Source organism: Neolamprologus multifasciatus, chromosome 7 (assembly GCF_963576455.1).
Source record: "Neolamprologus multifasciatus chromosome 7, fNeoMul1.2, whole genome shotgun sequence".
NCBI classification, from domain to species: Eukaryota; Metazoa; Chordata; class Actinopteri; order Cichliformes; family Cichlidae; genus Neolamprologus; species Neolamprologus multifasciatus.
The window spans coordinates 14,654,166-14,666,228 of NC_140445.1; the positions used below are offsets into that span (position 1 = coordinate 14,654,166).

Consider the following 12,063-nt stretch of genomic DNA (forward strand, 5'->3'; position numbering starts at 1 on the left):
TTTTTGCTTAAAGAAATGATATTACAGATTATTGTTCTGTCATTGAACCAGTGTTTTATGTACTTCAGCCAGTAATCACAGGATGCTTTCTGTGCATGTAAGCTGTTGTTCGTTTGTTTTTTTAACCTTAATTTTAAGCTGAATTCTGAACATTTACTTAAAGCTCAGAGCATGTTCTTAGTGTCGTCTATACTATAATTCGACCAAAGTGATGATGTTGTGAGTTGTTATGGCCGTGCATAATTTAAAGCTGTGTAGGTGTGGCTGTTGTGGTGACAGTTCTCTTGTCCGTCAGTTGGTTAGTCCAGACTGAAAAACCTTTGGAAGCATTGCAATAAACAGCTGTGGTTGGACCTCAGTGGGTGATTTAGTGACTGTGGTTCCTGACCTTTCTCTTTGTGCCACCATGAGGTTCCCATTTGTGGTTCTGAGAGAACAAATATGAAATTTGGTACTGATAAACCATAATTGTTACTGTGAGGTCATTTGATGATCTCTTGGCTTATTTTTAACTGATTTAGGCTAACCTGGTAAAGAGAAGTCAAATATGCTTTGAGTAAGCAACTGTTAACATGATAACCTGAAATGATGAACTTTATGTGCCTGCTAAACATTACCATCCTTGCATTGTTATTACGAGCATTATTGTTATTACGTGTTGGCCTGCTGACATTAACATTAAGTCAAAGCACAGCTGGTCCTAAGTACAGCCTCACAGAGCTGCTGTGTTGGCGTCTTGGAAGTCGGAGACATGGTTGTTTAACTGTTTTGATCCATTGGTGGCAGACATTCTTCAGTTGCAATCATAACGGACATTTGTTTATAGTTTCCGTAGCAGCGGCTACCAAACGTTAAATGGTTTGTGCCTGAACCAAATGAGCCGTATTGCAGTGTGTAGAACATGTGAAACACATGTGCAGTCTTAAATTAAAGGGGACCACAGTGTCAACTATTTACTTCATCCCACAGACATTTTGTCCATCTGCACGGTTCCCCTTCAGCCCAAATCCCTGGGGCCTACTTATGCTTGGGAGAAGATTTAATTTTATGAATGCTGATAGATTTATTGAGTTTCTCCTCAGGCTGTGAGTGGACTCTCTTCAGCATATATTTAAAGTTCCTGTTGAACATGTAAATATTTCCTTGCATCACAGGATCTTGAAGTCCAGACATGTTTTTTTGTTCCTTGTCCGACTGTCCTGAATGAAAAGTGACAAATCTACTTAGCAGTGTTGTGCCATTGTAATAATCCGGGTTTATGGCTTTAGTTCATTAACTGAAGCCTCTGAGGTTCCCTTTTCTTCTCAGCAACAAAGCCAGACCTACCTGTATCGACTGGATTTTGTTTTGTTTTGCTTGGAGAATGCAGACGTCTGTTTCAAATCACATTTAACATTTTGTTCAGAAATGTAAACACCATATGGAGCCGTAATAGTATTGCACTGTTGTAAGAAAAGCAAAAAAAGCCTCACAAATCAACAATTCATTTATACACGAAAAAGCAGCAATGTTGAGTCGCAATGAAAAAATTTTTTTTTGATAAGGACTCACTGCTTTATCTAAATGTTATTGTACATCAATATGAGACTAGTATCTCATTTAAACACAGTAACAAAGAAGATGAGGTGAACCTGTATCAACAGACTCTACCATCCCATATTTTTTAAATATAATTTATATAAAATTTATCTGCAAAATTTTGATTTTTCATTTTTTTATTTGTAGGATCTTTAACTTGCACAGTAAAACGTCTTGAGAGTGCTTTGAGTACTCTGGGAGAGTAGAAAGAGAAAGATAAGAATCAGTCCATTTATCATTCATCCACACTAACTGAAATCAAGCAAATTCAGTTTTGTGTTTTTTTTTAAATTCTCAATTAACACAAACGATATAACCTGTAACATGGAGAACATGACACTTCTCAAATATGCAGACGACACTGTCTTTGTGGTGAACCTGGTGATTCTGACAGTTTTGCGTGTTCTCATGAAAACAGTGCTTTCATTTTTATAGTGTGCTACATCCCTGTAAATGAGTCTTCGTGTTCATTCAGCTAGTTTAAGTGTGTCTTCTTACAGGACGTGAATAAAAAATCGTAGCAAAGCACTCAACACCTGTGAGATGCCTCTTTATTTGCGCCGCAATGTGTTTCCTACAGCACAGGCTTTGCCAGTGAGTACTTATTACTCACTGTGTTTACTGGACAAGTGGAATATGATTGCACTGGCTATTTCGGATATTGTTTGGAAATCGCTTTTTCATTGTGGGAACGCAAAACTGTGATTGTGGCTAAAATTTTAAATGAATTGTGCAGCCTACGGATACGTCTTTCTGAAACTCACAATGAAAAATAAAAAAAATTCTATAATGGGTGCTACTGAGTGAAGACATTAGGAAAGTGTTTACAAAAGTCAAGCCTAAGTACCATTTTCTTATACACTTTGTAGGATTTAAAAGATGTGTGATCTTGACTGTGCACAGATATGTTTCAAAGCTCACTGACCTGAAGTGCTGCTTAGTGTTGTGTAGACCAGCGGTCCCCAAACTTTTTTGCGCCACGGACTGGTTTATGTCCGGCAATATTTTCTGGCCTTTAAAGTGTCGCGGATAAATACAACAAAATAAAACCAGTACCAGCACCAAAAAAAAGAAGATTTATACATAACATAGGGGGGAAACCCAAGGAAACCGAGTAAATGAAAAATGATTTTTAAAAACAAGATAAAAAACATCAATTTCACACCCGTGCCTCAACTCCAAACTACTCATGGACTGGTACGGGTTCGTATTTAGGCATATAGTGAAACAATGATGCTGCCAAAGCATAACTGTTTGATAGAAAGTCAAAGAATCTCCAATCTCAATAGTGGAGGTGTTTAGAGTCAGAATAACAGCAGTAGCAATAATCACCGAGATACAATATGTTGTTTTGGACTGACATGACTAATGTATCAGTGAGCTATCCCTACAGCCATGCTGCTAATAAAACCTTTAAATAATTTAGTCTTTGTATGATGTAACCCATTTCTGTCACGTCTTCACAGAATGTGTAGAAACTCAGAAAATTATCATTCAAAGGTTCCACTCACAACAGACTGCAAATTGTATATCTTAACAGTCCCACAGACTCACTTAAAAGATTTAAGCTGATTCTTCCCTTATCCTCATCTAATCATATTAAGATTAAACTGTGGAAGCTGCTTCCATATGCTGGCACATTGCTTTTTCTCTCCCTGGGCTTCAGTTATTTAGTCTTTATATAGTTTATATTATATTTATATATTTATATAGTCTTGCAGTTATTGCATTCCTGTCTGTGGTGACTGTGAGATACAAGACGAATTCCATTAACACATGTTTGTTTCTCACCTATTCAGTTAAATGTGTTAAATGAATGACTTCATATGAAAAATATTTGTATGGTAGCAAAACACTTTCTTTAAGAGATTTCCTCCACTGTTTCATTTTGACTTTTATCCATCACCTTTATTATATGATTGGATAGATACCGAAAGTATTTAATCAGAAATCATGTATTTTGTTGATTTTTCTCATCTTTGGTTTAATACTCTAACAGAGCTGGAGAAAGATTTGTATTTCAAGGAGGATTAGAGTGAAGCATGGAAATAAGTGACGATGGAGGGGTAACATGAAATGACAGTTTGAGCGTGCTGAGCAAAGATTGGGATTTATTTTTGCAGCCTTAATGATGTAGGAGAAAATCATAAATCATTATTGCAAAGTGAGTCTAGTTGAAAGCTAATGTCTGTCTTCTGTCTACGACTTCCTTCACTTTCTTCTTATTGCCTGGCTTTGCCCTCTAATTTCCCTACACAACCACAAGCACCACTCACTCTGTCATGACTCCCGGCTACAGTGGCATCTCATTTAAAGGAAGCAGACCAGCCCTTGTATCCATCAGTTACAGCAGAGGGAGGGAAGACAGGGCTGTGAAGGGAGGGAGAAAACGACTATTTAAGGGCTCGGGTTTAAAGCAATGGGAGTCTGACCTAAACACTCCTCACACTTTAAAAGACATTTCCTCCCACTCTTTCTCTCTCTCTCTCACACTCTCTCTCGCTCTCTCTTTCTCACTCCTTGTCTCCCGCTTTTCACTTACTCCCTCTTTCAGCTGAACCCCAGCCTGAGCTGTGAACTGTGAGGGAGGATAAAGAGCTGGACTGACAGAGCTGCCACCTTGCTGGAGAGGCTGTATGACGGAGCAGTGACACAACAGAGCGAAGCATCATCTTTTTTCTTGGCTTCACTAAATTAGTGAAGACCCGGAGGAGCACCTCATGCTACCCGTGGGGGCTTGTGACAAAAAAAAAACAGGTAAGAAGATCTATTTATGAATTTCTCTGAGTAAACAGTTATTTGAAATGTCAGTTTTCTCATTTCCTTTTGTTTTTAAGTGAAAGTAGTCAACTTGCACTAGTGAAGCATACTACAGAACCAAAAGGTACAATTATTATTTATTGGAAGTGCATTCTTGGTGTATACTGCAACTTCTTCCTCTGTCAGACTCACACAGCAGCCAGTGCTGGGAGCAGCGGTGATGACTGACTGCTGTGGGAGTGAACATGTGGAAGAGTTATCCCAGGCTTTGATCGCCTCCGTAGAATGGCCAGCGCACTTTGTGCCAAAAAGAGACCCTTGCAAAAAATGTTGTCAGGTTGTAGATCAGTACTGGGAGAAAATGTAAAAAATAACAGCTGTCCATCTGTGTGTGTGTGAGTGTGTGTTTCTGCACAGGGCCAAAAAAATGCACAAATATCCCTGTGTCTGGTGAGGTTTGCAGCTTGATGATTCATCATATTACTCTGGGCAATGCAGTTCAGACTTCATCGTGCATCATTTTTCCACCACTGAGATTAAACGAAAGGAAAAATAGGCGATGCTAGTGACGTTGCCAGCATGGGTAAAGAGAAATCAAAAAATTGCATCCTTCAACCACTCAGTCCATTAGCTATGCTTAATTTAAGTCAAAGTCAGTGGTTTTAACTTCTGTTTCATCCTTTGTGTGGTTTGAATCACCAGTTCCAGTCCACATTCAGCAGAAAGGAATATTTCAGCTGAATGAGATTATAATCATTCAGTTCCTCCGATGTGCAGTTTTATCCCCCTCACCCACGCTACTTCAGCTCATACCTAGAAGGCACATTGTTTCCCATCATATACAGCTATAGCTATTTAGGAGAGTATTTTTTGTATTTTCTCTGCTATGTGCCGTGTGTCCTGGGATGATTGTGTGCAGCCGAGTGAGAAAGGTGTCCGTGTCAAAGGGACAACTGGTTTAATAGCCAGAGCCCAGAGGGACACTGTTTCCCTCTACATGACCTTGACACACAGAGTCAGGGGTCATAACTCATGCCTCTTTAGTTTATGTAAATTATATTTTGGTTCCTGTTTCTTTTTCTTTTTCAAGTTTCAGGATTCATTTGAGCAGCTGAAGGTTAGCGAGAGTAGGTGAACTGGGTTTAATGAAAGTCTTTCCTTCTTTTAGGTTAAAAGTCAACAAGTTAATTTATACAACACATCAATAAATCTGTGTTTTCTATCACATAACTGCAGGCTCTGTTTCAGGCCTGTGACTGTGTCAGAGTGTGAGACTTTAACACTGTAAATCTCCCACACTGTCTAAAATCAGGTATGTTGCTAATAAGCGGGACCGACACAGATGGTTGTTTCTGTTCGTGTCTGTTCATGGAGGAAATATCTGCTGGTAACATGCACAACAGTAAAATGCCCACGCTTCACTCACTCACAGCAGATTAACTAATTTAAAATGACACATTTAGACACTTGCATAGTATTTCCTCCATTTATTAACATATATAACAGCCCATATCTGCATTTAAGAGCATGCAAAAAAAAAAAAAAACTTTTTAAAAAATGTTTATTTTTGCAGAGACACAGTAACTGCTACTGAAATTGCTGAAAGTCTGCATTCTAGTCAGGCTCACCTGCAGACACAGTGAAACTGCTTTTTGGTCCCACAGGATAATATCTGCCATGCTGCAGTGGGAAACTTTGTAATCTGCTAATGAGGTGCTGCTATTTCTCTTACTGTATCAGCTACATTAACTACTCTAATTACCTTTCCTGAGATGATTTCCAGCTGTTTCTGATGCTGTCGAGAATCGGGCTTTGTACTTTGTAATGTATGGAAAAAATAGAAATGTTAATATATCACAGATGAACAACTGGATGCATTCGTTTATTGTTGACTACTGACTGAATCCTGACACAAAGCTGTCAACCACAAATGTTTTCCATACGGACGGTGTCCAGACTTGCTACACATACAATCTGTTAATGGATGCTTGTGTTTAGCATTAAATTTGCATGCAGTAGCACTTTTGGCTCGCCAAAGGTTGAGCTATTATATGGACATAAGACGAGAACCTCAGTGCCTTTATTTCAGTTTGACTAGGCAAAACAGATGTGATCAGCCCAGGGCCAACATTCCCAGTTTCTCTTTTCCACGTGGGAAAGTTCCCTTTTTGTTGCCAGCATGGGGAAAGAATACTAAAGCTACGGGAACTGGATTATAGCTTAGTGAACAGGTTATATTTATTTCAATTTTCTCTCTAAATTGTCTTCCCATGTCCCATAGTCAAAGGAGATGTCCTTGGTCAACCCCAGGGCTTCTCTGAATGATGTGTTCTTGGCTTTGTACCGTAAGCACCGCCGTTCTCAGTAGTTTAACAAAAACATCAGGTCACATTTATATAAACAAAGTTTCCGCTGGTTTTGAAAAGTTACAAAAAAGAAAAAAATGTGCTGGCAGTTATCTTTTTAAAAAGCCTTTGAAGTTATTTCAAGTCTGAAATTTAAAATGTAAAATTTAAGTTAGTGTGATGTGTAATGTGTGCATAATTTACAATTACTGATATATTAGTGACATTTCAGAGCTTTTTGCACTTTCACAGCTGCCTCATGCAGCTTGCTGCACGTTTTCTGGCTAAAGAACTACTATTTACTATTAGTGCTGTAGAATTTTTTAGAACCATTCCTTGAGTACAAGTAACAATAAAACACAATGAAAACACCTCACAACATGTAAAACTATATTAGTGGTAAACGGTACATATATTTTAAAAAATAAAATACTTTGCAGAAAATTGTGTTTTTTTAGCAATGTTATATGGATTAATGTAACTGCTTTAGAAGCTTTAGGTTGAGCTTATGTTAATAATTTATATTTTGTTTAATCAGCAATCAAAAGGATCCTGTGAGGATCATGTATTTGTAAATAAACACCTGCCAATGAGCTCAAACACAGATTTACAGCTTGATTTTGAAAAAAGTATATTAAATATGTTTTTATGTAAAAACAAACAAACAGGTTGGTCAAAATTAATTAACAATTATTTAAATTAATTTAATTAATAATTGGAAATATTAATGAAAAATAAAAGTGGTGTATGAGGAACACTGTTCGTTAAACTTTTCTCATAGATGCTAATTTTAAAATGCTAGTGGAGCAAAAACAAGGCGTTTCTTGTTAACGTGTTGATGGAGTTATTAAAAACATTTTCACACTGTATTCTAACTCTTCTATATAGCAGTCACTAAGTCATTTCTAATGCTACTTCTATTACCGCATAACCCACTGATGCTAGCTGATCTCAGAGCTTGTCTACTATGCTCCCATCAATCTCCCATTAGAGACAGATGGAGGACTATGAACGCACATGCACATCAACCAGAAAGAGGTGTTATTTCCCAACTTGACAAGCTCAAGCGATTGATAATGGAAAGAAGACCTAAGTGGAGTTAATCCTGCTTCCAGAGACTATTGCAAACTGTAGCTATATGATGGATGAATGCAAACCGGCCAGAAGCTTTAACGACAGAATGTTGTTTGAGATGAAAGGAGAAGGATCACTTTAACATCATTTTAATTGATGTCTGTTTTTAGATCTCACTACACAAGCACTGCGTGCCTTGCTTGCACCTCTTATTTTAAGAATGTTTTTTCTGCTCTGTACAACATGGAAAAGTGCACCCAGTTAGAAGAAAGGAATCAAAGCAATTAATTAATTAACCTAATTAACTTCAATTAGTCTTACAATGAAAAAGGGTTACCAGCCAGTATTATCTTAAAAATATGTTGAATTCCACTGCTTATTATTTCAAAAAGTCCATACTGTATAATTATGTTAGTGACAGTGAGCTACCTGTGGGCATTATCAAGAAGATTTTTTATTTTTTTTTGCCAGACTGACTGTAAATTACAAGTGATATGTGTTGTAAAGGTTTCGAGAAGTAGATCACAAACACATTGTAAGACCAAGAGTTCAGATTTACAACTTTAATCGTAACCTACCTTCATCCTGCCGCTCACCAGATGTGTGAGAGCCTCGTGAAACTTAAGCTGGGATTTTATATGGGCGTTTAAACAGGTAAGATGAAGAACAGTGAAAATGCTGGCAGGGGGTGTGGGACAGAAGCCAGGTCAGGTCAAAGGTGGTCATGATAAAGGAAAGGAAAGAGGACCGATGAAAAAGCCCTACCTTCAAACCTATATCTCTGAAGTAGCAACATTTTTACAGCCTTTGTATTGCGTGCGACCATTGCGATTTAAAGACAGCCATGCTGCCTGTCATCTAAGTATAACAATAAAAAACGAGGGAAACATTCAGCTATCACTGCAAACTTTTTCAAACTGTTTTCACTGTTTCAAAAAGTCCTTGACGAAAGCCAACAACTCTTGATTCCTTTACCAGCTTATTCTATTTTATTGGTTTTCCCCAAATATAAAATCTTTGTGCTTCCTCACAGGAAGGTTCAGCACAACCTGTAGAGAGTCCATCATATTGTAGAAGAAATATTCATATTTTACTCTCAAAGTTAACACGCACATTAACAGTGAACAGCTTGATGTGCAATAACAAGGAACTATAATTTTTCCGAGCTCAGATGACATCTTGAGTCAAGGTAATCCGGTGGTTATATATTTTACTGTTACCCACGTTTAGATTTTTCTACAAAATTGTGAGGCAGATTTTGTTCTTTGTATAGGTCTCACTATTTTTTTTGTGTGTGTTACTGCAAGTAGTTTTATGTATATCTGGGCTTTCTTGTGTTGCTTTAAGAGGATGAGGATCAGCCACAGATGTTTTGATTTTGTGTCTCAGAGGATAAAATACTTCTTGGTCATAAATATATGAATGTGCAGTTATGGCAACCCTGAGATCCAGCAAAATCTCAGCTGAAGCTTTTCTGAAGATACTTTCCGTTATGCGATAGCTGATCATTGTGTCAATAAACAGTTTCCAGAAACTCTCGGGAGAACATAAATCCAGGTGCACCACATGTCTTTTTAAGTCCATAACTGCATTTTTGGAAGTAATTTTTCACTGGTTTGCATGTGCAGGTGGCTACCAGTCAAAGAGTCTGGACAAAATCCTCCTGTGCTGCCAGAAATGCAGCTTCTTTATAGAGGTATTGTTTGCTGCCTCCCAGGTGTGCCAGCAGACAAGCATGTGAACCTGAGGGCCTATCTGGATGACTTGATTTGCTGGCTATTTGTGGATGCAATGATTATTGACTGATGAGGGAAGGAATTTCCAATCTAAAGCCTGTAAATGCAGTTAAGCAACAATAACACAGCTTTGATATATCATAAAACTCCATGAAGGAAGAATTTTTTCCAGTAATGAGGAAGAGTCAGCCACTGTGGGCCTTACTATTTCTTTTTTTTTTTGCCTGTCTCGTTTGGTTCTTTTGCCATCAGAATTATTGTCTAAAGGCGAGGAAAGATGCCCAACAGATTTACTTTACCAAATTGACCATCCCAGCCTTGCCGTAATGGTCTATTTGATTCACCTTTTATTGTTTATTTTATTTATTTTTTTATTTTCACTTGCTAGATACTAGGTGGCGTCTGATACCCAACCTGACATATAGACACAGACATACAGGCACACACAGATACAAACATCCATTCCCACCCTCATGCTCTCATATGCAATTACTCAACACTCAACCAACGTGGAGACAGACACAAAGAGACGCTGTACACACAATCACACTCCCCAAGCGTACTCTAAGCCCCGGGTCTAGGTACCTTTGCCTCTGGAGGGGGAAACTGCACCCAGACCCAGGTGGTGTTACCTTTTCCCTGCGGTGGGGAGAAGCCGACCGCCCCGACTCCGCAGCAGCAAGGAGGTCCCACACTCCAGACCCCAGTCGGACGGCCAACTCCTCCTCCCGGCCCCCCGCTCCAGCAGGTTGCAGAGAACGGGGGTGTGAGAAGACTCCAAAACCTCCCTCCGCCCGCTCATATGTAGTGTTGATGCATGTATGTTCTAAGGTGCATTTAAAACCCAGGAGGGCATGGTGCTACCTGCCAGAGAGCAGCAGGTAAGCGCATAGCCCCTCCTGATAGCCCTCAGTGTCTACGTGTATTTAAAATTGAGATGTGGGCAACGACGCCAGGGGTGAGGTGTACACCCTGATGGTCTTTTGGAGTCCGTGTAGCGTGCCCACCCCATAGATCCTATATGTATGTGTTATGAGAGTGTGAGTAATGTGAATGTCTAAGTTGTGGGATAAAATTGAGGCACAAGAAGCCAGAAGGGGACAGAGGGGGGATGCCTCCCCTGCACCCTGGTGACACACCTTTACCCCAATGGCCTTACTATTGATTTTCAGTATCTCGTGCGAACTTAGATCATTTGGAAACTCATCACTGAGTAATCCAAGAGGGCTTTCCCACGCTGAGGAAGAAGCTTGTCATTTTACTCCCATAAATTATAGTGCTGTTGGTGTCCAGATAATGAAGTTGGGCAAGAGGTTTTCACACATTTTTACCTAACACTAGAGAATTGGGATTATAATTTTTTGAGTAAAACAGCAGATTTTTTACATTTACACAAACACCGTGGAGCAAGTTGATTTACCAGGACACCTGCGGATTATTTGATAATAGGGTTTTTTTTTTTAAAAAGCAGGGCTTTAATAAAAAACACCTTTCCCTATTTATTATGCAAACTATGTACAAGATTATCAAAAATGATCAAAAACTACATTTATTGGATATTTATTTTGCCACCAGCAAAGCAAAAACAATGAAAAAACAGTCCAAAAAATAACTGTGTCATATCCTAAATGTTCATGTTGCACTGATTTCTATCTCTCAAGCTTCTGTCTTTCTCTAAACAAGACAAAACTAGTCACATGTAGTGAACTTACACCAAATCACAAAACCCTATTCGCATGTACAGTTGATAGTTATGAAAGACAGGCATTATGAAAAACTGTTTTAAAAGACTTTGTGAGGCATTGAATGTTGTGGATGGCTGTCAATTCATCAACATTTCATCTCAATTGCTGGTTTGTTGTAATTAGAGCAGGTATAACATGGTTCTTCAGATGTTTTCTTATATATTTATTAATTGTGCTACAAAGCATTAAATACTAAATTGCTGTAACAATGTATCTGTCTGTCTTTCCAGAACATTCACCGTTAACCAGGATTGAGCTTTTGTCTGAGGTTCGCACGGATATTTATTTCACTAATAAAGCGCTACACCTCTAACATGGGTACACAAGGCCTTCTGGGCTGCGTTCTCCTAATCACTTGCCTCACCTTATCAAATGCTGGGCTTGTGAAAAAAATCCTACGACATCGACGACAGACTTTGGCATCCCCTGAAGATCATAACATCACCCTCCCGAGAGCAGATCATCCTTTGGTTTTCAACCACGTCTATAACATTAATGTTCCTGGCAGTTCCTTGTGCTCAGTGGACCTAGATGCTACAGAAAGTACGCACCTTCATCCTAAAGATGCACCAGTCTCCTCAGGCCATCACATGACCGAGCACACGCTCGACGGGGAGAACCAGATTGTCTTCACTCACCGCATCAACATACCTCGGCAGGCCTGTGGTTGCACCGACCACTTGCCCGGTCTAAAAGCCCTCATGAGCCGGCTTGAGATGCTTGAGGGAGAAGTTTCAGCTTTGAGGGATCAGTGCCACAGTGAAGGGGCCTGCTGCAGTGCTCAGGTCAAAGGTAGGTGTAATTTTTCCATCACGCTGTGTCAGT

At 39.1% G+C, this 12,063-nt stretch overlaps 1 protein-coding gene across 3 annotated transcripts in view; it reads left to right on the forward strand.

Moving 5' to 3' along the window:
* The window catches only part of tnca (tenascin Ca), a 57,191-nt gene that overhangs the window by 13,246 nt on the left and 31,882 nt on the right, over positions 1 to 12,063 (forward strand). For 2 of the 3 annotated variants that reach the window (XM_085165769.1, XM_085165771.1), the window contains exons 2-3: positions 4,133 to 4,335; positions 11,469 to 12,030. In XM_085165769.1, coding sequence (XP_085021895.1) covers positions 11,553 to 12,030 — 478 coding nt within the window. In that variant the 5' untranslated portion in view covers positions 4,133 to 4,335; positions 11,469 to 11,552. Of the gene's footprint in view, positions 1 to 3,483; positions 4,336 to 11,468; positions 12,031 to 12,063 lie in introns of those variants that run through there. The other variant, XM_085165770.1, reaches the window with a different exon arrangement.